At 34.8% G+C, this 19,913-nt stretch overlaps 1 protein-coding gene across 1 annotated transcript in view; it reads left to right on the plus strand.

The window, feature by feature from the left end:
* LOC149791599 (coatomer subunit alpha-like) overlaps positions 1 to 19,913 on the plus strand; it is an 86,603-nt gene that overhangs the window by 54,227 nt on the left and 12,463 nt on the right. Inside the window, exons 20-27 of the mRNA XM_089969459.1 lie at positions 1,071 to 1,280; positions 3,489 to 3,581; positions 6,918 to 7,105; positions 7,488 to 7,556; positions 11,949 to 12,085; positions 13,802 to 13,988; positions 16,640 to 16,750; positions 18,386 to 18,547. Of these exons, the coding sequence (XP_089825585.1) occupies positions 1,071 to 1,280; positions 3,489 to 3,581; positions 6,918 to 7,105; positions 7,488 to 7,556; positions 11,949 to 12,085; positions 13,802 to 13,988; positions 16,640 to 16,750; positions 18,386 to 18,547 (1,157 nt within the window). The remainder of the gene's footprint in view (positions 1 to 1,070; positions 1,281 to 3,488; positions 3,582 to 6,917; positions 7,106 to 7,487; positions 7,557 to 11,948; positions 12,086 to 13,801; positions 13,989 to 16,639; positions 16,751 to 18,385; positions 18,548 to 19,913) is intronic.

The following is a 19,913-nucleotide window of genomic DNA, read 5'->3' on the forward strand; positions in this document are numbered from 1 at the left end:
GCAGAACTTGTTATTGCCTCTGAGCATGGTTGGTAATTTTCACATGGAGCTTTCACCAGAAGACTTAATATGATGATGTCTTGTTGATCCTAAATGAAGCCATTAATGGAAAAAATCTTGTTATTGCTACTATTGAATGGAAATTCATATTGACCGGTGAACTTCACAGCAAGACCTCTTATGGTGTTTAGTTTGTTCTCAGTCTAACTTAGTGCTGATCTGACATCCAGTATAGTCACCATGGCAGCCTTCTTGAAAATCTTGGTTTTTGCTACTCCTTCCAAATGGAAAAGTCACACTGACATGGGATTTTTCCAGAAGCATTTGGATCTTAATGAAAATGATGCCGATTTGTCATCCAATATGGCCACCAATTTGAAAACCTTTTTATGAGATAGTTTCAACAAACAAGTTAAAAAACAAGAAGTGATCTTATCTTGAATTCCTGGAAATTCTTTTCAGTCAGCTTCAGACTTTTTGAGGGACTAGTATAGTTTGAGTTCATCTTGTTCTGTAGTTAAATGCAGTGTATGATGCAGTCTCATCAGTACGTATGACTGGTCTTGTAGTTTGTCATCATTTTTATGGATTGCTGTGATACTTGGCACATATAATAAACATCATCTTAAGAGGCACATATTGATAAATCTTGATGCACTGATGACTTTTGTAAGAATTACTGCCTTTTTTTTGTTGTAGCTGGATACAGTGTATATGACAGAAATTTTGGAATGCAGTAATTCTTTAGTATCAACATTGTTTAATTTACACACTACTTTAGGTTGTAAAGAAATGTTTGTGAGATGTGAAGTGATTTGTTTGCATGATTAAATTACTTGTTATATTTATTGTAATGAGATTTATAAAGAAATGAGCCCTGGGGGCCCAGCTTTGACAATCTTGACTCTGTTCTGGAGAAACAAAAGTGTGAAAAGAAGCTGCTGGTAATAGTTTAATTGATATGAATTCATCTCTTATGTAAACAGACAAGCTTTAACACTATAGCTACTATTCATAGTAACTTGGTTATTGTCATTGATATTTCTAAATACTTGTTTGATTTGCTGCAGAGTCGCTAGCTTACTTGACAGCTGCGACCAATGGTCTGGAGGAGGAGGCTAGTGAGATGCGGGAGAATTTTGGTGAAAATGAGAAGATTCCAGATCTGTACCCCAATGCTCAGCTGCTTCAGCCACCAGTTCCCATCATGCAGCAGGAGACCAACTGGCCCCTTCTCACCATCTCCAAGGGCTTCTTTGAGGGGGCAATGGCTGCCAGAGGTGAGAAGGCAATGGACATTAATGTCCAAGGGGATTTTTTGAGCTATAATGTATTATCTCTTTTTGTTAATGTGTGTGGATATTTGCCGTAAGGCATCATTATGTTGTGAAATTTCTCAACTCCGTGGAGATGTGCAATCTTGTGATATGATTTGGTAACATTGGTAAATACCTACCATGAATCAGTTGTTTAATATATGATCTGCATATTAATGGGAAGGGAAATAAAGGATTTGTTGATTTGTTCATTATCATTGAGCGTATAAACTTTTTCACAGAAATATTGCAGAAGATGAGTAGCAGTTTGCATATCATAAATCGCATTAAAGATATTTAGGACAATGTTCCACTTGGAGGCATAATATTTATTTACCTGATAAAAAACCATAATTGCATTAAAACCTGTAAAAGTTAAAGCACATAACAATATTTCTTTTTTTCCTCATTGAATTTTTATAAGTTGATTTTTCTCATTTTAGTGTTCAGAATTTTTAATTTACTGCAAACAACCTCTATAGAATCACCAAAATTCTCAAAAATCCAAGCATAAAAAAACAGGAGATCTGTGTTTCAAATAAGTAGAAATTGATTTGGATCAAGTTTATTGTTGTAAGACTTTTGCATTTGTTTAAATATTGACATATTTACTCTGTTTTTTTTACCTTGTGTTACATGCTATTTATGTTTATTTGGAAGGCATTATCTCTTAGGCTTTTTTCTGCAATTTTTATATTTTTGGACCATTAGCTTTAATTAGTGCCAGATAGCCACTGTTGTTCTGATGTGTCATTAAACCCAAATACATGAATATGTATGTCTTTGGACAGTATTTGTCTATAGTCATAAACATATGCCAAAACAATTTATTCATGCCCTGTGATTTTCAAACACCATTTTAGGAGGCTTTTATTTATGCCCTTATGTTCTACAGTAGTAAGATAAGAAAGACATTAATACTGCTCTCAGAAAGTTAAAAATGGAGAAATGGCATGGTTGTCATAAACAAAAGCTTTAGCAAGTTATGTGTTTGATTCAGATTGTCAAAAATGGGAGAATCATTTCACTAGTCATTAAATTGCAGATACTGACATAATGAAAAACCTTTTTGAAAAGCAATACTACCTGTAGAGACCGAAACTTTGATCATAAAAATGAAAGAATGTTGTCCTTTATTGTTAAAACCACCATAGAAATCGATATCATTGCTTAATCCACAGCAGTATTTCATTATTTAAATATGAATCACGCTCTCACTATGCTCCTAATTTTATCATTCCAACGGCCAGAATAATCACATTTTGCAATGGAGAAAAATCTGACTTCAAAGAAATGTTGCCCCTGATTATGAAGTAGGCACTAATCATTTATACATAAGGCTTAAACATTCTCATTCAGAGTAACAAAGTTTAATAACAAAGTTTAATAAACTTGTGATTTGAATATGAGTACCTGATTTACCTGAGGGCTGTTCTATTTAAACTTACATGGTATCCAGATAAGAAGTTTTTTTAAAAAATATATGTCAGCAGTGTACTATGGTTTCACAGAGTTCATATTAAAATGATAAGAAATTTTAAATTGCATCTATGGGTGAGTACCCCACTTTAAAAGTACCTTCCTTGGGTCCCATGTATTTTTTAATGGAACAGCCCTAACTTGAAACAAATTGGGTTGTTCCATTTATTACTCTACCTATGCAAATTAGACTAATTAACTGTCCCATAGAAGTGTTGAAAGAAGAAATAAAATCATCTTGGCTTCGAAGGCAGTGAAGTAATCTGTGGAATGGTTGTCGTTTATTTCTGAACGCCATTACTTCTTAATCACTTCTACGAAAATTAACTGTACAAACTGACCAGTGGAGATAGTTTTTCATGAGTGTTAAGCATAAAGTTATGTGAATCATGACTGTTTACTGTTGAACAGGCAACAGGTTACAGGTAAATATTGTGGTATTGGGAAAGGTGTTTTTTATTATGGAAGTTATGTTTTTCTAAATACAACCATATTTTATGGTTTTATGAGTCAAGAACTGTGGCTTTTTTTTGTGATACACCATAATCTGGCAGGTAAGTCTGGAATGCAGCAATTGGATTGAACTCAGGGTTGACCAATCGGACATCTTCTTTAGGACTTGGTATAGACTTAAAGAAAAGTTTATGAATCTGGCAAGCAGCTATTCTATGATGCCTTTTCCTTCTTTGACAGGGAAGCCATCAGCCCTTGCAGCTGTGGAGGATATTGCAGGAGAAGGAGCCGGAGGAGGCTGGGGGGATGATGCTAACCTTATCATTGATGAAGGCAAGTCTTCCTGTAACTTTATAGACTGGTTGTCCTAAACAGGTTCTAGTCTCTAAATTATTTACCTTAATGCTAGATATTCATGCTAAGGATATAATCCAATCAGTATCAACATGATTACTGGAAAACCATGTGAGCCTCGTACTTTTAAAATGGAAAATTATAATTATAAAATGAATTCCTTGTATATGTGAAACTCCTGGACAAGAGGGTTTTCCACCCAAGATAAGGGATTTCTCCCATCCCTCCTGTCACTAGCTCGAATCTCCAGTGTACTCACAATTTGAAAAAAAAATTCTATTGTTGTTTCACAACTAGCTTCCATTATAGTATATTTATAGTAATACTGCCTGTGATGACATTACTGTGAACTGGCTTAAGCAGGGCAAGACAGTTTAGTTGTTCATTTCAAGCAGCATGGAACAATTGACATCCCTTTGATTCTGTCAGCAGAGTCGGTTGGCTTTAGTGTTTGAAGTTTGTTGACATTGGTTATGCTTTATATGATCACAAATAATTTTGAAGAATTAAAGACATTAATTTTTTATGGCTTGATTGATAAAGAGCTCATTCATCAAAAAACAGGATTGGTTTGGCATAGGTGTTAAAAAATTTGTGTAGATGTCTAAGTGTAATTTAACTCTCAATCCTCTTTCTGTAAAGCTGATTCTAAAACCTGCTTTGGTGGCAAGAATGATGTTACACGTCATGCAGCATATTAAAGCATATTAAATGCAACAAGAAATCCATGTTTGTGGAATCTGCATCTGCACTGAATGCGGATAAAGATTTACATGCCAAGACACAGTTTGCCATCTTTAGAACTGAAAATAATCTTCAGTTTATGGTAGCATATCATTTTTCAGATTTAGTCAAAATAATGTTCCCTGACTTCAAAAATGCATAATTGTTCTCCTACCAATGGACAAAAAAGATGAAAAGTATTCAGATAGTGAACCAGGCTTTGGGCCATAATTGGGAAAAGTAGAAGGCCTGTGCTGCAATGAAAAATTCACCATTCTCTCATTGAAAATCCTCCCTTTCAAAGTCGAAACTCCCAATCAAATTTTACAAATCTCCCAATAATTCATAGGCTGACTCACTGCTGTCCCATGTAGGGAATGTTAAACATGTATTAGTTTTGTTTCTAAATACTAAAAATAATAATAATAATAACGGTAATAATTTTTTGCATGGATTGCATGAAAAGTAAAGTTTAGTCTGGATACATTGGAATGGCTGTTTCTTGGCCCAAGTGGAATTAGTAACTGATGTATTCTTAGGCTTTGCTGCCAAAGTCTTATACCTTTGATCACACTACCTGATGGCCCGATAGGTTGGCAGACAGCTTTTAGCTCCCTTCAGCTAAATGTTGTATCTGGGAAGGCTGGATTTGCAAGGTAGTAGTAGTAGTTCTCCTAATCTTATGCTACGTTTTTAGGCTCTAATAAACAGTAACAAAAGAAAGGGTGAAAATAACAAGCTTTGACAAATTTAACAAAAAATTTATTTCCTTGGAAAAACACTGTAAAAATGAAAAAATAAGAACTTACAGTTTTAAGAATCAAATTCCAAAATAATCCAAGAATTATCCATGAATTAAATTTTAAAAGTCCTAGTAATGAAATGTTCTGATGAAATTTAAGGTTGAGAAAAATCCAAAATGGAAGGCGATTACATATACTGTAGTCAGTATTGTGCTGTTGTGTCTACAGTTCTTTGTTGATTCACAAACTGTAATATTTCTGTTTGAATTTTGGAATAAAATTTAATTAAATATCTTTGTCCAAGAATTCTGTATGAGCACTCAGATATTTCCAGGAGAAAGAATTAATCTTTTAGAATCCAAATAATTTGAATAAAAATTAAAGTATAACTCCAACTGGTCACAAACACACACTTTCCAGTGTAAAAGCCCAAATTGAGAAATATCTCTCTAAACATCACTAATAACTACTGCACCATTTCAGAAAACCCAGAATTGTGAAATAGGGCTGTTTACAATCTAAAGACACATACTCCCAGTATAACCTTGATAAAAACCAATCATTTTACTCCAAGAATAAACTAAAAATAGAAAGTTGTTTACTTGTCTCAGTGATTTCTGAATCAAGGTTGGGAAATAAGTAAAAAATAGAAAACAGTGTTTCTGTTATTAGGAATTTATGAAATGATTCAGGTCAAACTGAATTTTCTGGAAAATATCAAATTTCTAGTAAACAAAATTACATTACTTTGACATGTAATTAAAATAAATAGATTTTAAAACTTACAAATAATTAAATTAAATCAAATATAAATTAAATCAAATATTCATAACACTAAGGTATTATGATTGGGTAGGTATTCTTGAAGAATCATATTTTACTAGGAAAAACTGGTTTTTATGAAGCAGGGAAAACTTGTCATGGAAACTATGGACTGAATTTTCCATTACAACTGTCTTTAACTTCCTTGACAGCAACTTATAGTTTTTCAACTTCGGCAAAAAGATTATTATGCAAGATCTGGATGCACCAGGCTATGTTTGCAAAGCTATCTCACTGTTATATGTTAAATCATAGCAATTTTATTTCAATGCTAATGGCTGAACTTAATTGATCTTCATTTGGCCTCATTTTCTCTTTGAACACTACACACAGGCATGTTCAGAAGAGCCTTCAAAATGTCAGATATATTAAAAAAATGTATTGCAGTCTTGTAGTAACTTAAAAAAAACAGTTCTCATGGTGAACTTGGCCATACAAGCCAGTCAAATTTGCACTGAAAATACATTGAAAATATCAGTAAAGTTATGACTGTTGTAATGAAGCTCAAGTTATGCAGTCATAGCCAAAACCAGAAGTCTGGCAGGAGTCTTTACAGTTGACTTGGAGGATATATTATTGAAGTCGTACATAACCAGAGGACCAGGAGGTCTAGGTATCAGATTAGTAATATTAAAGAAAGTAGGTACTCTATTAGTGATATGAAATAAAGTAGGTATTAGATTAGTAATATTAAAGAAAATAGGTATTCAATTCATAATATGAAAGAAACTAGGTATTAGATTAGTAATATGAAATAAAGTAGGTATTAGATTAGTAATATTAAAGAAAATAGGTATTAAGTTAGTGATATTAAAGAAACTAGGTATTTGTTCAGTAATATTAAAGAAACAGGGCATGAAACTACAGCCTTTCAGGTTAACTTGGGAAACATTATGAGTTTCATAGGTGGGGCTTATCTTTTTATATTAATATAATGAGTAACCCTCCCTCAGCAGGAAGACGGTTACTTTCTTTATTTTCACTAGTTGTCATTGGTATTTAGCAATGAGTTGTATTCTTTTTGCAGATGGTGAACTTGGAGGTGCTGGTCTTGGTGAGGCAGTGGTTGTAGAAGAAGGAGGTGAGGGTGGGGGCTGGGAAGTTGGAGATGATGACCTGGAACTCCCACTCGACATAGAAGTTGGAGTCACACCTACTGCAACAGGAGAGGAAGGATACTTTGTGCCCCCGAACAAGGGAACCAGTCAGGCACAGGTAACTCTTCTGATTGTCATCTTGCCATCTTCAGAAGTATTGTTTCTTTCACAGTTGTCAAGGTGGGATGGTAGAGCTGTTTTCTGCTACAAATCCACCCTGTTTCTATAGAATTATGCTTTGATGTACAGTTTTTATAGACAGTCTTTTCAGCTTGCTTCAATTGTATCCATCAATTGATCAACCTAATAAATAGTAACACTTTGACTCGATTATGATGACCATATCCAAGAATATTCTTACTGTTTGGAATTATATTAAGCTTGCCCACAGTTTTATAACCCATATATATGTTAGATTCATAGAGCATGCCTTTCAGCTAGGGTTTAGTTTTATGTAAATAGAGGGTGAGGCTTGCAATTTACTTGCTTTTATTTTCCAGGTTTGGTGTAACAACTCTCAGCTGCCAGTGGACCATGTGTTGGCTGGATCCTTTGAAACAGCAATGCGAGTAAGTTATTGTTTGTCTTCTTTCATATACTTGAATCTCTTTGTGTTCATTTTATGAACTCACCTTGTTGTAAGGCCAATGGATCTTTTGGTATGGCCCTTGGTACATTGTCCCGTGTCCATCCAGTCAGACTTTTGTCTTCCAGACCTTTAGTTCTGATCATAGATAAGATGTGCTTATGCGATGACGCTTTTGTCCATCATCTGATGTCCACTGTTCATTATCTGGTGTTCAATGTCCATCATTGATTAGCACCAATTTGTTATTGCCACTCTTTCTATACTACCGGGAGAAGGTTGCACACATATTCATCCCAAGGTCTAGTTGGTCCTAAATGAACATTGTTCCTTCTGACATATTAGATGGCTGCCATGGTGATCATCTTGAAAATCTTATTATTGTTTCTTCTCCAGAATTGATGGTAATATCGTAATGGTTTTAAAAAAAAAAGACTGCTTATGTTATTTCGATTGTCTAATATAGATTGTGCTAATCTGACTTCAGATATTTTCACCATGGCAGTCCATTCTTAAAAATCCTGTTATCACCACTGTGAATGGATGGTCATATTAACATGGGATTTCTTGTAATGTCTAGTTGGCATGATTGATAATATTGCCCCTCAAGCATCCAATATGGCTACCACGATGAAAATGTTGAAAATCTTGTTATAGCTACTTCTAAATGGATGGTCATATCAATATGGGCTTTTCACTAAAAGACTTCCTATAATGTCTAATTGATCATCAATGAAAATGGCTTGGATCAGACATTCAGTCTTCAGACATGATTTTTCTCTGTTTTAAAGCAGAATTCCGCTTGTCTCCTGACTTGAATGTGATTTTTCTTGATATAGTCTTTTTTTAATTTTTTTTATCATCTCCGATCCGTTTTTTAAAAACAATCTGTTCGGTCCCATTTCGCAATGACCCTTGTAACGTATTCATTTGATATATTAGTTAGCCCATGACTTTCATAAAGAGTATTCTGATTGATCGAAAGTTTAAATTCATCCAATGAATCTTCGTGTAATGGAAACTGATGGCTATGGAAAGAAGAAGTGTGCTTGCAGCAAAAAAATGGCATCCTGAATTGTTGAAGGAGACCATGACACGAGAAGTTTACATAAAGGTTTAAAAACCATATCTAAATGGGAATGGCTGTAGCGAAAAGTGGACGGAAATTTAGTTGGTCAGTTTATAAGAAAACTGAATGCAAGAGGACTGACATTTTTTGACCTCTGCTCTACATTAATCACAGTTGGAAGATTTTGGAATGGCACGTACAAAAGAAGCTGCATACGGAAAAATTAAAGCTTAGAAGGCAACTGGGAAAAGTGCAGTTAATTACTATATGAAGCAAGATTTCTTGCAGGAGAGAACAGATGTAGGTCTCTGTCAGAATATGCGCATTGCATGTCGCCAATACAAGCACCAGCTTGAAAGGAAAAAAGGCTCTCATTGAGAAAGAAAAGAAATGATTGCACATTGAGCCAAAAATGTCAGTAAAAAAGAAAGGCTAAACAAATATTTGCCAAAGTGGCAAAAAGAGCTCAGCTGGAATATCAACAGGTTGTGTCCATTGGAGAAAAAGACAAGTGAATGTATGGGATTATTTGTATATAGTTGATGTACTTGGGTGTTTATTTTACAGATTTGTTATGAAAAGAGAGATGTATAATATATTTGCTGCAAAAATTGAGAAATTATTTTGACTTAATTATGATGTGAACATTGACATGCACATGAAATAACTTAAGTACCAATAGAATTGGAGAACAAATTTGTGTGACAATAAATATTGTGAAATTATTCAAGTCAAGTTGAAAATTTTTGGTAAGTTTATTAGTTTTTGAAATGTTATTACTACTGTTCCAGAACTGATGGTTTTATCCGTATGTGTTTTTTTTTCTTCCAAAAAAGACTTCTTATAAAGTCTAGTTGGATCTTGCTAGTTCATGAAGTGATGATATTTCCACTCTGACTCTATTTTCTATCCAGAATCCATTGGGTTGTCTGCTTAGTCTACAAGGAAATTAACACCATGTGAACATTTCTTACACATATAAAATGCTGAGGTTTGGGTAGTTGTTATGAGTATAAGAATCATTGTAAACATTTCCCTAACAAATATCCATCAAGCTGTCAGGTTGTGTAATCAGGATCTGATTTTCTGGTTCAAGTTAAAAGAACTTTCATCCTAAAATGAAGTTTGACTGGGTGATAGCTGTGTTAGTAGTGCAACTGGTGAGCTGGCTAGCTCTCCAGCAGCTTTATATCATCTTGGGTAACTCTGCTCCACAGGATTTGTGGGAGTGAAATTTATTTTCATTTTCATTAAAACCATTTCCCTTCATTGATTTGTGTGATAACCTTGCCCATATCCCATTATTGATCTATGCTGACTCTGGCCTGGCTCATGTCTCATCATTGATCTGTGCTAACACTAGCTCATATTTCGTAATTGATCTGTGCTAACCCTAGCTCATATATCATCATTGATCTGTGCCAAACCTAGCTCATATATCATCATTGATCTGTGCTAAACCTAGCTCATATATCATCATTGATCTGTGCTAACCCTAGCTCACATGTAATCATTGATCTGTGCTAAACCTAGCCCATATATCATCATTGATCTGTGCTAAACCTAGCTCATAAATCATCATTGATCTGTGCTAAACCTAGCTAATATTTCATAATTGATCCATGCTAACCCTAGCTCATATATCATTGATCTGTGCTAACCCTAACTCGTATATCATCATTGATCTGTGCTATCCCTAAATCATATATCATCATTGATCTGTACTGTCCCTAAATCATATATCATCGTTGATCTGTGCTAAACCTAGCTCATGCCTTGCAAGAGACTCAAAGCTGATTCATATACAATAGGAGCCTAGAGCTATGGCCAACTATTGAGTAATGATGGGTAACTTCCTCCACCTGTTGTCTGTTCTCCTAACATATTATGATTAGGTATTTGCAGAAGGAACCAATTTCTGGAGTAAAATATGATTCCATAGTATAATATGAGCATTCTCTCTCAAGCCCTCCCAACTATTACATCTCTGGAAAGGCCTATACTTGTGCTTCAGTAGTAACAGTTGAATAATCGACTAACCAAGGGGATACCACTCTTGTATGTCTTCTTTCTTCAGAAGTTGACAATTTTCTTGCACTTTAATTGCCAAAAGTATGACAAAGATGCAGGTAACATCTTTTTCACTTGGGAGAGCTGGATTTGTGAGTTATTACTTGTTCTACTGACATTCTGATTGGGGATACATGTGTATTTTATCAAAAAACATCTTACTCAAAAAAATTGGTTTCAGAGGTTTGTCTGTAACATTTTCCAGTCTTGGACCCTATTTCACTTGTGGTCATCAAAGTTAATTTGTAGCTGCATCTTAGGAAGAAATGAACCATATAAAAAGTGGGTCACTTGGACCTGTGTTTTACCTTTATCTCTGTGTGTTCATAACTTTGTTTATAACAAGATTCAGATCTTGACCCTAATTTTAACTACTGCCATCAAAATTGGTGTGATGTTCAGGAAGAACAGCTTAGGTAGACTAAAAGTGGGTAACTGTGAACTATGTTACACATTGGAAACTTTTCACCTACACCATTTAAAAAATTGTGGCATCCAGGTACGAGTGACACAAACATAGTAGATAAAACTACTATGATCTATATTTCATGTATGAACAGCTGTGTTGCAACAAGACATTTCGCCCCTAATCTTTGATATTAGAAGTCCTACAGCCATTGTTCTTTTATACACCAACATATGACTACAGAAAGTAAATCACTCATCTTCTTGGGTACCTTCCTAATATTAGGTCACAGGTCATATTTTGCTTCCTGATTGACTTCATTAAATATTTTTTTTTATTTTTTATTTGACATCTTTAACATACACAGCTTTTCACTAATGAAACCTTACGTTTGGATGTATTAAATTGATTTGTATATTGCACTACCAAAAGTAGGTCAGTATGACCAATATTTGATGTTTGGAAGACTTATCCATTCCTTAAAATGCAACCATGTATGTGACATGCCTTATGCTTATCACTATCCAAAGTGACTGGTAATATCTTGAATTACACACATGCTATCATACTGTATTTGAACAAAACAGAATGAAAAACAACAGGATTTGTGTTTTGCTTAGTTTTTAAAAAATTTCATTTGTGCATGCATCACATGTGGCCTTTTTAAAATTCAGTTTTTGATTTCTTCAGGAATTTGTAAGACTTTGTAAAGTTGATAATGAATATTGAGACTGAAAGGAATAGTAACTTTTAAGTTTAAGCAATTACTTTGTAACCTGGGTTTTAGTTGCAATTTCTTTCACCATTTCTGTTATTTCCTGTTGTTCCAGTTACTTCATGATCAGGTGGGCATGGTGCAGTTTGATGCATATAAACAGCTGTTCCTACAGACATACAGCAGGAGCCGAACCTGTTACCAGGGCCTGCCAGCATTACCCACCCTGTTTGGCTATCCACACAGAAACTGGTGAGTCTCATCATTTACAAATTGTACACAAATGCACATGCAGCTGCAAAGAGCATTGGCTCACATCTGCACGAACAGTATATAGCATAATGTGCTAGTATTATGGAGTTATTTTTCATCCTTTAAAATTTTTTCTCTTCCTATGCATCAGGCTCTGGAAGTAATATTTTCCTTTTGAGAAATTTGACTCCAGAAGCCTCTACAGCCATATTGCTCCAGTACTCGCTATTCCTCCAAGTAAATTATCTTCTTAAATTTATTTTTAAGCTGTACTGATTGTAGACCAAATGAGCTTATAGTATGGCCTTTTGTCTCTCTTCCATCTGACCATTGCCTCAAGTTTGTTATTCCTGTTCCTAAACTACTTAGAGGAGTGCCAGAAAACTTAACACACACTTATAGCATGGTCTAGTTGGTCCTGAATAGAATGGTGCTACTCAGACATCTTGTCCAATTTTTCCTGTAAATTATCTTCTCCAAGAATACTTAACCAATCGCATTACTTAAAAACACTCCCAGCCACCTTGCTATGCAGTCATCCACATCAGTATTTCGCTCATTTAAAAAACTATTTAGATCCTATAGCAGCCAAGGCAGGTAATGCACAAGAGTTATTGCCCTTAACGTATATGATGTAGACAGAAAAGATTGAAGTTTGTTGGCTTATATCCCTAACATTAATGTGACTGGAAAAAACATTCTTCGAGAACTATAATTTTACTTAAGAAATTGCTTTATATTTTCATCAGCCTCTTAAGCAAAGATTAAATTATTCAACAAGTTTCATAATGTCATTGGCTATTAATTGCACTAAAGTAAAATTAGCAGGTGAAAGATTCTGTTTATCAGCGAAAAATACACAGAAGTGCAGTGGAATAACTTTGATGCTATTGCTACTTTTCCTGAGCATATGTTCATATTAATGGTGATATGATGAATAGTACATGATGCATTATTGAAATAATATTATATGGGTTTATTACTGTACACAGCTCTATCCCTGTTATCAAATTTGATGTACAGTGGTTTTAATATCTTGTTTAACTGGTACATTCTGGCATTGCAAAGATTTAGTACAAATATCACATATACTTGTGTACAAGTTGATCCAACTACTATCTGCATTGACCTGGATTTACTGTTGCATAATATGCTAGTACATCTGAGCTTCTGTTGTTTGTTAAGAGTAATCAGTCAAAACAATAACATAAATCCTGATATGCTTTTGAATTATATGATAGATTAGGGTCTATGTTGTCTACAGTTGGAAATGACTTATATGTTAGTATATACATTAGTTATATGGCTTACAGGTATTTTAATCAATGTACTTGAGGTCTTTGGGGGGCATTTTCAATATTATTTAACTCCATCAACATGCAAAATGGTTTTCTGCCAGTTTTTTTGTACAAATGTAACTTTGCACATTTGAAAGGAATTTTAATGCCAATTACTTTACCCATTATTTTGATGGAATAATTGCTTTTGCATCATATAAGATCATTCCTCAGAATGATTCTTGCACATATATTCAGCACTACTTCTAAAACCCTTAAGTGTTCTGTGTCTTAATATTGGTGTTTTCAGTTTAAATTGTTTAAATGTTGTTGGATTAAGTAAGTCATTTGATTGAAGTTGGTTGTTCAAGTGATTTTTGTTTGAACTGTAAGTTTTACAGTCTTTAGAAAATGACTATGTCTATTGTACATTGATCAGGAAGGAGGCAGGAGCACGAGGGGGGGTGCCAGCTGTTGGACTTCGACTGAATGCTTTAGTACAGCAGCTCCAGGTGGCCTATCAAATGACGACAGCTGGCAAGTTCACAGAAGCTGCCGAAAAATTCAGAAGTATACTGCTGAGTGTGCCACTTCTTGTAGTGGAAAATAAACAGGAAATAGCAGAGGTATACAGTATCCAGAAATAACCTTTTATCTCGTTACAGACCTGTACGCTTATTGCTGTATTCTATGGATGATGAGCATTGTTTTCATACCATTTGCTGTTAATGTCAGACCCATAACTACAGCAACACTGAGTCAGTGTTTTGTTCTGGTCAGTAGCCTGTTGATTACTGAAAAGTTCAGCTCTTTTCCACCATTATTCAAGAAGTTTGTCATCTTTTTTTTATTAGCATTAAGCACAATTAATCACAACATACAGTCCAACACCTCATAATGGCCATGTACTTTAAGCAACTACTAGTAATTTGCATATTCATCAATATCTCATGTTTCGTAACTGTCATTCTGCTCCATATTGATGGAATGTGATATTATGATTACAGGGTTTTTCACCTAAAGACTTTTTATGATGTCTGGTTGGTGGTAAATTAACTGGTTATGATCTGATATCCAGTATAGCCTCCAGTTGGCCATCTTTAAAATCTTGTTATTGCTAGATTTATGGTCACATTGACATGGGATTTTCACCAAAAGACTTTTATGATGTCTGGTTGGCTGTATATTAACTGGCTATGATCTGATATCCAGTATAGCCGGCCCCCCCCCCCCCATTGTGGCCATCTTGAAAATCTTGTTATTGCTAGATTTATGGTCACATTGACATGGGATTTTCACCAAAAGATTTCTAATCCAGTATGGTCACCACAGCAGCTAGCTTGAAAATCCTGTTATTGCTCAAGAACATGAGAAATGGTTTCAGCACTCAGCATTGTTATGAATTTCTGGAGATTCTCTTTGGCCAGTAGATTTAAAGACTTGTGTATAAAACTACTTCCTTTTCCGTAAGGGGCCCCGAGTGGCCGAGTGGTCTAAAGCGCTCTCCGTTACGGATCACTGCCATCTCACCTCTATCAGCGTCAGTTCAAGTCTCGAATTTAGCCGACATGGGTATGTGAGAAAGCTTGCCAATAGTTTCTCGTGGGTCGGTGGTTCTTTCCGGGGTTTTCCCGGGTTCTTCCTCCACCATTAATACTGGCCGCCATGTATAGCCTATCGTGTGCTGAAAAATGGCGTTAAACCCAACAACAACAACAACAACAACTTTTCCTGAAGTTAAATACCCGATATTTTATTAGTGATCATTCATTAATGTAATTATATAGTCTATACTAATAGTTTCCTTGACTTTCTTCCTGCAGTTTGATATCTTATGATATACATAAAAGTTTTTACTCAAGAGGAGCAAAACTTTCACCATTATTTCCCATAACTAAGAAAAGAAACGACATGTTTTCTAAATCATTATCACCACACTAACAGACATGTCTGGAACTATTTTTTTCTCTCAAGGTTTCCTGGTTACAACTGAGGAAGAATGAAAAACTATACAGTAGCCCCACTAAACACGCATAATGAAATTATCAGTGTATTCAGTAACAAATCTATATATGATTCCGACATTTTGTCATTTTGCCACTAAATAACTTTAAAGAATAAAGCTGTTGCACCAGCTTTCCATCACTGTCTCTGACAATGTCCCACCAAAAATAGTTCAAACACTATCAGCTTGACCTCAGATAGAAATTTTCAGCTGGTGAAATCCTCCATGATGCAGAATTTGACAACTGCAAAATAACTGTAAATCACATAGGTTTGCTGCCCCTATAAATGTGTTATTGGCTGTAATCATAATGAAAATGAGAGAAGCCTGTTTCATGCACTTCATTTATAAACTGCCATATTGATGCAGATATCAGGTGATAAAAAATATAATTTGTTTTATGATTTAAGATTATATTCATATTAAAAAGGTTGAAATGTTAAGCAATTTTTTTTGTTTTTCTGTTGTGCGTAGTGATTTTATAAAATTATCTTAAACTTGATAGATTTATAACAATATATTTTTATAGCAAGTTGATCTTGATTTCTTGGCCACAACTTGTCAGCATCAGAAAATCTGCATCATGACTTCATTCCTCACATCTTGTCATGATCTGAATTTTCTTATATTATCAGCTTGATGTGAATGATGATAACAATACTTATTCCTGGGAGTCACAATCAGAGACTTTTTATGCCAGTATTTGAATTTAGTACTCTAACCTTGTCTACCATGAACTCAAGTGAATTTGTAAGATTTTAGGTAAAAAGTAAATCTTCCTTAGCTGTCAGAACACATTAGGTTTCTTTCACTCAAGAAGGCTTAATTAGTCCGTATTTGACAAAATATTGACCACTGCAGTGACTGAAGTGGTTAGAGCGTCCGCCTTGGATGCAGGATGTTGTGGGTTTGAACCCTCACCAAAACTAAAGACTTACAAGAAATGCTTTTAACAGCTGCCTCGCTTGGTGATCAGCATTAAGAGGTTAGTGTTAGGCCTTGTCGGCCTGGTTTGAGGATAATGTGACTGGGTGGAACATGATGCTACATGTCTGTTGCATGATGCCCCAGTGCTAAATGTCACTATAAATTGTCACACTGCAGACATCGTAGCAACAGGACTGCAAAATTGTTAAAGCTATGTTAAAAATCCAAATCACACACACTTGTCAAAATATCAGATTTTAAAACATGTCTCTTTTTAATGCATTACTCAGAAGATGATACTAGGACTTGTTAATTAGTTAATTGAATCAAATTGTCTGTTTTAAGGCCCAACAGCTGATTGAAATCAGCCGAGAATACATAGTTGGACTTAGCATGGAGTGTAAAAGAAAGGACATGCCAAAAGACACATTAAATGACCAAAAAAGAACTTGTGAGGTAAGAATTTGACATTTTGAACTCTCCTGGCTGTAAGGCTATGGCTTATGGTATGGCCTACCCAGTCTCCATCATGCATTGTATATTGTCTGCCCACAGTTGTTATTTTCAGCTTCTTCTGTCATCTAGATCGACCAACATTATTAAAATAATATTTGAACAAATTTAAAGCAACTTTAGAGTCACCATTCTGTCGAGAAATTAGAATTAGTCGAGGTGGACAATGTTTGACAGTGTGTTCTTGGATGAAGCTGGTTTGCAAAGTGTATGAGTGAGTGAGAGAGAGTACTTTGGTTTGCAAAGTGGATGAGCGAGGGAGAGAGAGTACTTTGTTGCTGAAATCTTGTATTGAAAGTTTTAAAAATCCAGACAAAATAAGAAAGACTCGCTGAGTAATGTCAGGATTCAAGGCATGGTTAGAAAAGCTCATGTTTGGAAAAAACTTTACCCCATATTTAATTTCCATGAGATATTCCACAACGCAAATCATCTAAAATACCAAACTTAGCTAAAATCCATTTCAGGTTATGAGTTCTAAAATATGGTCTCTGGAATTGTATTTTTTAAGGAGCAAGTTTAAGTGGAGATACTTGAAGTTTGTCTGTTAAGATTACTGAGGATTCAGATTGTTTAAGAAATCTGAGGATAACACTGACAAACATTTGCAAAATAATGATGGCTGTATCCAAGAGAGGAGGAGCTGTTTTAATTGTGACTCAAATATCGAAGAATTGCATCTTGTTACAACGTTGTTTAGATTTTTTCCAGCACTGGGGCAAACAGGGGAAACTGTCTGTTTATATTTTAAATTTTTAAGACTGTTCAAGTAGAAAATAAAGAGAAGAAAACAGAACTATATTACCGAACAATATTGTTTAGGATTTTCTTGTTAAAATATACCCATATGAATATTTAAAAAACTAGTCCACATGTTTGAAAGGGACAGGATCTTTAATTTCTTATGACTGTAGGCTTAAATAGTCACTTTAAGGTCAGTGCATCAATAATTTATTGTATTATGTGAAAGCATAAAAATAGAGATCTTAAATGTACTGTAAATTAATGAGCTTTCTGTATAAAACTGAAATTTAATTACAGTTAGGCTGTGAAGTTTGCTTGGAAGTCTTTTCGGTAAGTAGGGTGTAAGGTAAAAGATCATTTAATGGTCCAAAACCTATGCTACATTCGGTAAGTTATAAAAATATCCACTTGCATTTAACTGCAGATTCAAAAAACATTAAAAAGCACATAAGTGCTTTGTTTCAAGTTGAGGGAAAGAACTCTTGTGATACGGCATAGGGAGATGCATCTTGCCCTGATGGCCTTGACATTCCTACACCATATCAAACCTATTCTTTCTGCCCTCTCAGAATAAAACACATATAGTTTTGTCTCTGTATCATAGCATATGTTGTGTATTGTGATATATATTGATACTTAGCACAGTTGTATTGTTTCACCCATAATAAATTAAATATTGCTTCATTCTAAATTACATGTGTCAAGTTTTAGCATATGTAGTAACATTTTCTTCTGCTTCATTGTGTCCTTGGGAAAGGCATTTCTTAGGTGCCATTAAAATCAGTAAAACAAAATCCATATCTTGCTTACAGCCATTAATTTTCTGTATTTCAGATGGCAGCTTATTTCACACATTGCAATCTGCAACCTGTACATCTCATCCTAACATTACGAACTGCACTGAACTTGTTTTTCAAGTTGAAAAACTATAAAACAGCAGCCTCCTTTGCCAAAAGGTTACTGGAGTTGGGGCCTAAGCCAGACGTAGCCACACAGGTAAGAGTAAAGTTCTTCACCATGTACAGTCTAGTCTCTTTCAGCTCACCGTAAGTAAAGTTGGGTGTTATGAATCATTTTCAGTCTTGAATGTTTGGAATGAATTCTGATCATAAAAGTACAGAGATGTGTCACAATTATATAATCCAAAATGTCTCAAAATGAATTTACAGTAGTCCCAAAAGAGAGATTCACTCTGAAAGTATTATCGAGTACTTTGTAATTCAAGTGAACACAACTAAACCACTGATTCAACAACACAATTGTTAAAATAGGAATAACGATTTTCTGTTTACTTCTGCCTTATATTAAAACATTAGTCACAATTTTAGGACCAGGACAAGGTCAAAAGATTTCAACAATATTAAGTCTATTACTAAAACTTTACTGAAAAACATGGCAAACATCAGGTAGACCAGGAATTCCAATGAAAACCAATATTCTGAACTGAAATCCAAGTAATCTTGTTCACCTGCAACTAATAATAATCTTAATATAAAATTAGAATCATAGAACAAAATTGGCCTTGTATTATTTACACAAAAAAGACATAGGCAGGCCCAAACTCCTACCCTCAATGGGCAAAGTTCAATCACACAGTACAAATTAAATATACTATGCAAACCTTTAAAAGTTACAAACCATCATACCAGATTTCATCATCAAATGCCCTTGCATTTGACTTTTGGGCCTAGGTCAGCTAGGTTGTTGATCTCAGCTACACTTAGGCCACTTTTATTTTTATTCTAGTAATATTTCATATGAGCTCATTAGTCAGCAATTTTTGTACATATTTGGTTAAGATGTGGGTGTTATTGATGCTTCACAGATTTCAGTCTGTACACTTGTTCCTGAACTTTAATTCGACACTAACCAGTTGCCTTTTCTTGCATATGATTTACTTTAATCTTAATCTTCCAGCTGTGCTTTAATCTTAAGGGGACCAAAACATATTTATCATTTTTCTGCCATACTCTGTTGTCCTTGTTGATTGATCTGTTAACCCCAATCACATACAGCCAAATTTGATTTCCACTAAGCAACTTTTGAAAAAAACTCAATGGCTTGAAAATAAGTTAAGCACAGGGCTTACCGTATTTTCCTGCATATATCCCGCAGACGCAGATAATCCGCACCCTCATATAGCCCGTGGATTTTGGGGTTTTGTGTAAAAAATAGTTGGCATAACCCGCAACCATAGATTGATGAACTTTTTTGTGTATGTTCACATTGTCTACCATTACAGTTTTTAGAAGGACCGAATTCGTCAATGCTCACACGTGGATGACGAATGATACTACAACTACTACATTTTCACTCACCCGCCCAACATGCAACTTTGTATTTACGCTATCAAGTCAGTCGG

The sequence above is a fragment of the Sinohyriopsis cumingii genome, chromosome 9 (assembly GCF_028554795.1).
Source record: "Sinohyriopsis cumingii isolate HCF-2022 chromosome 9, ASM2855479v2, whole genome shotgun sequence".
Lineage (NCBI taxonomy): Eukaryota > Metazoa > Mollusca > Bivalvia > Unionida > Unionidae > Sinohyriopsis > Sinohyriopsis cumingii.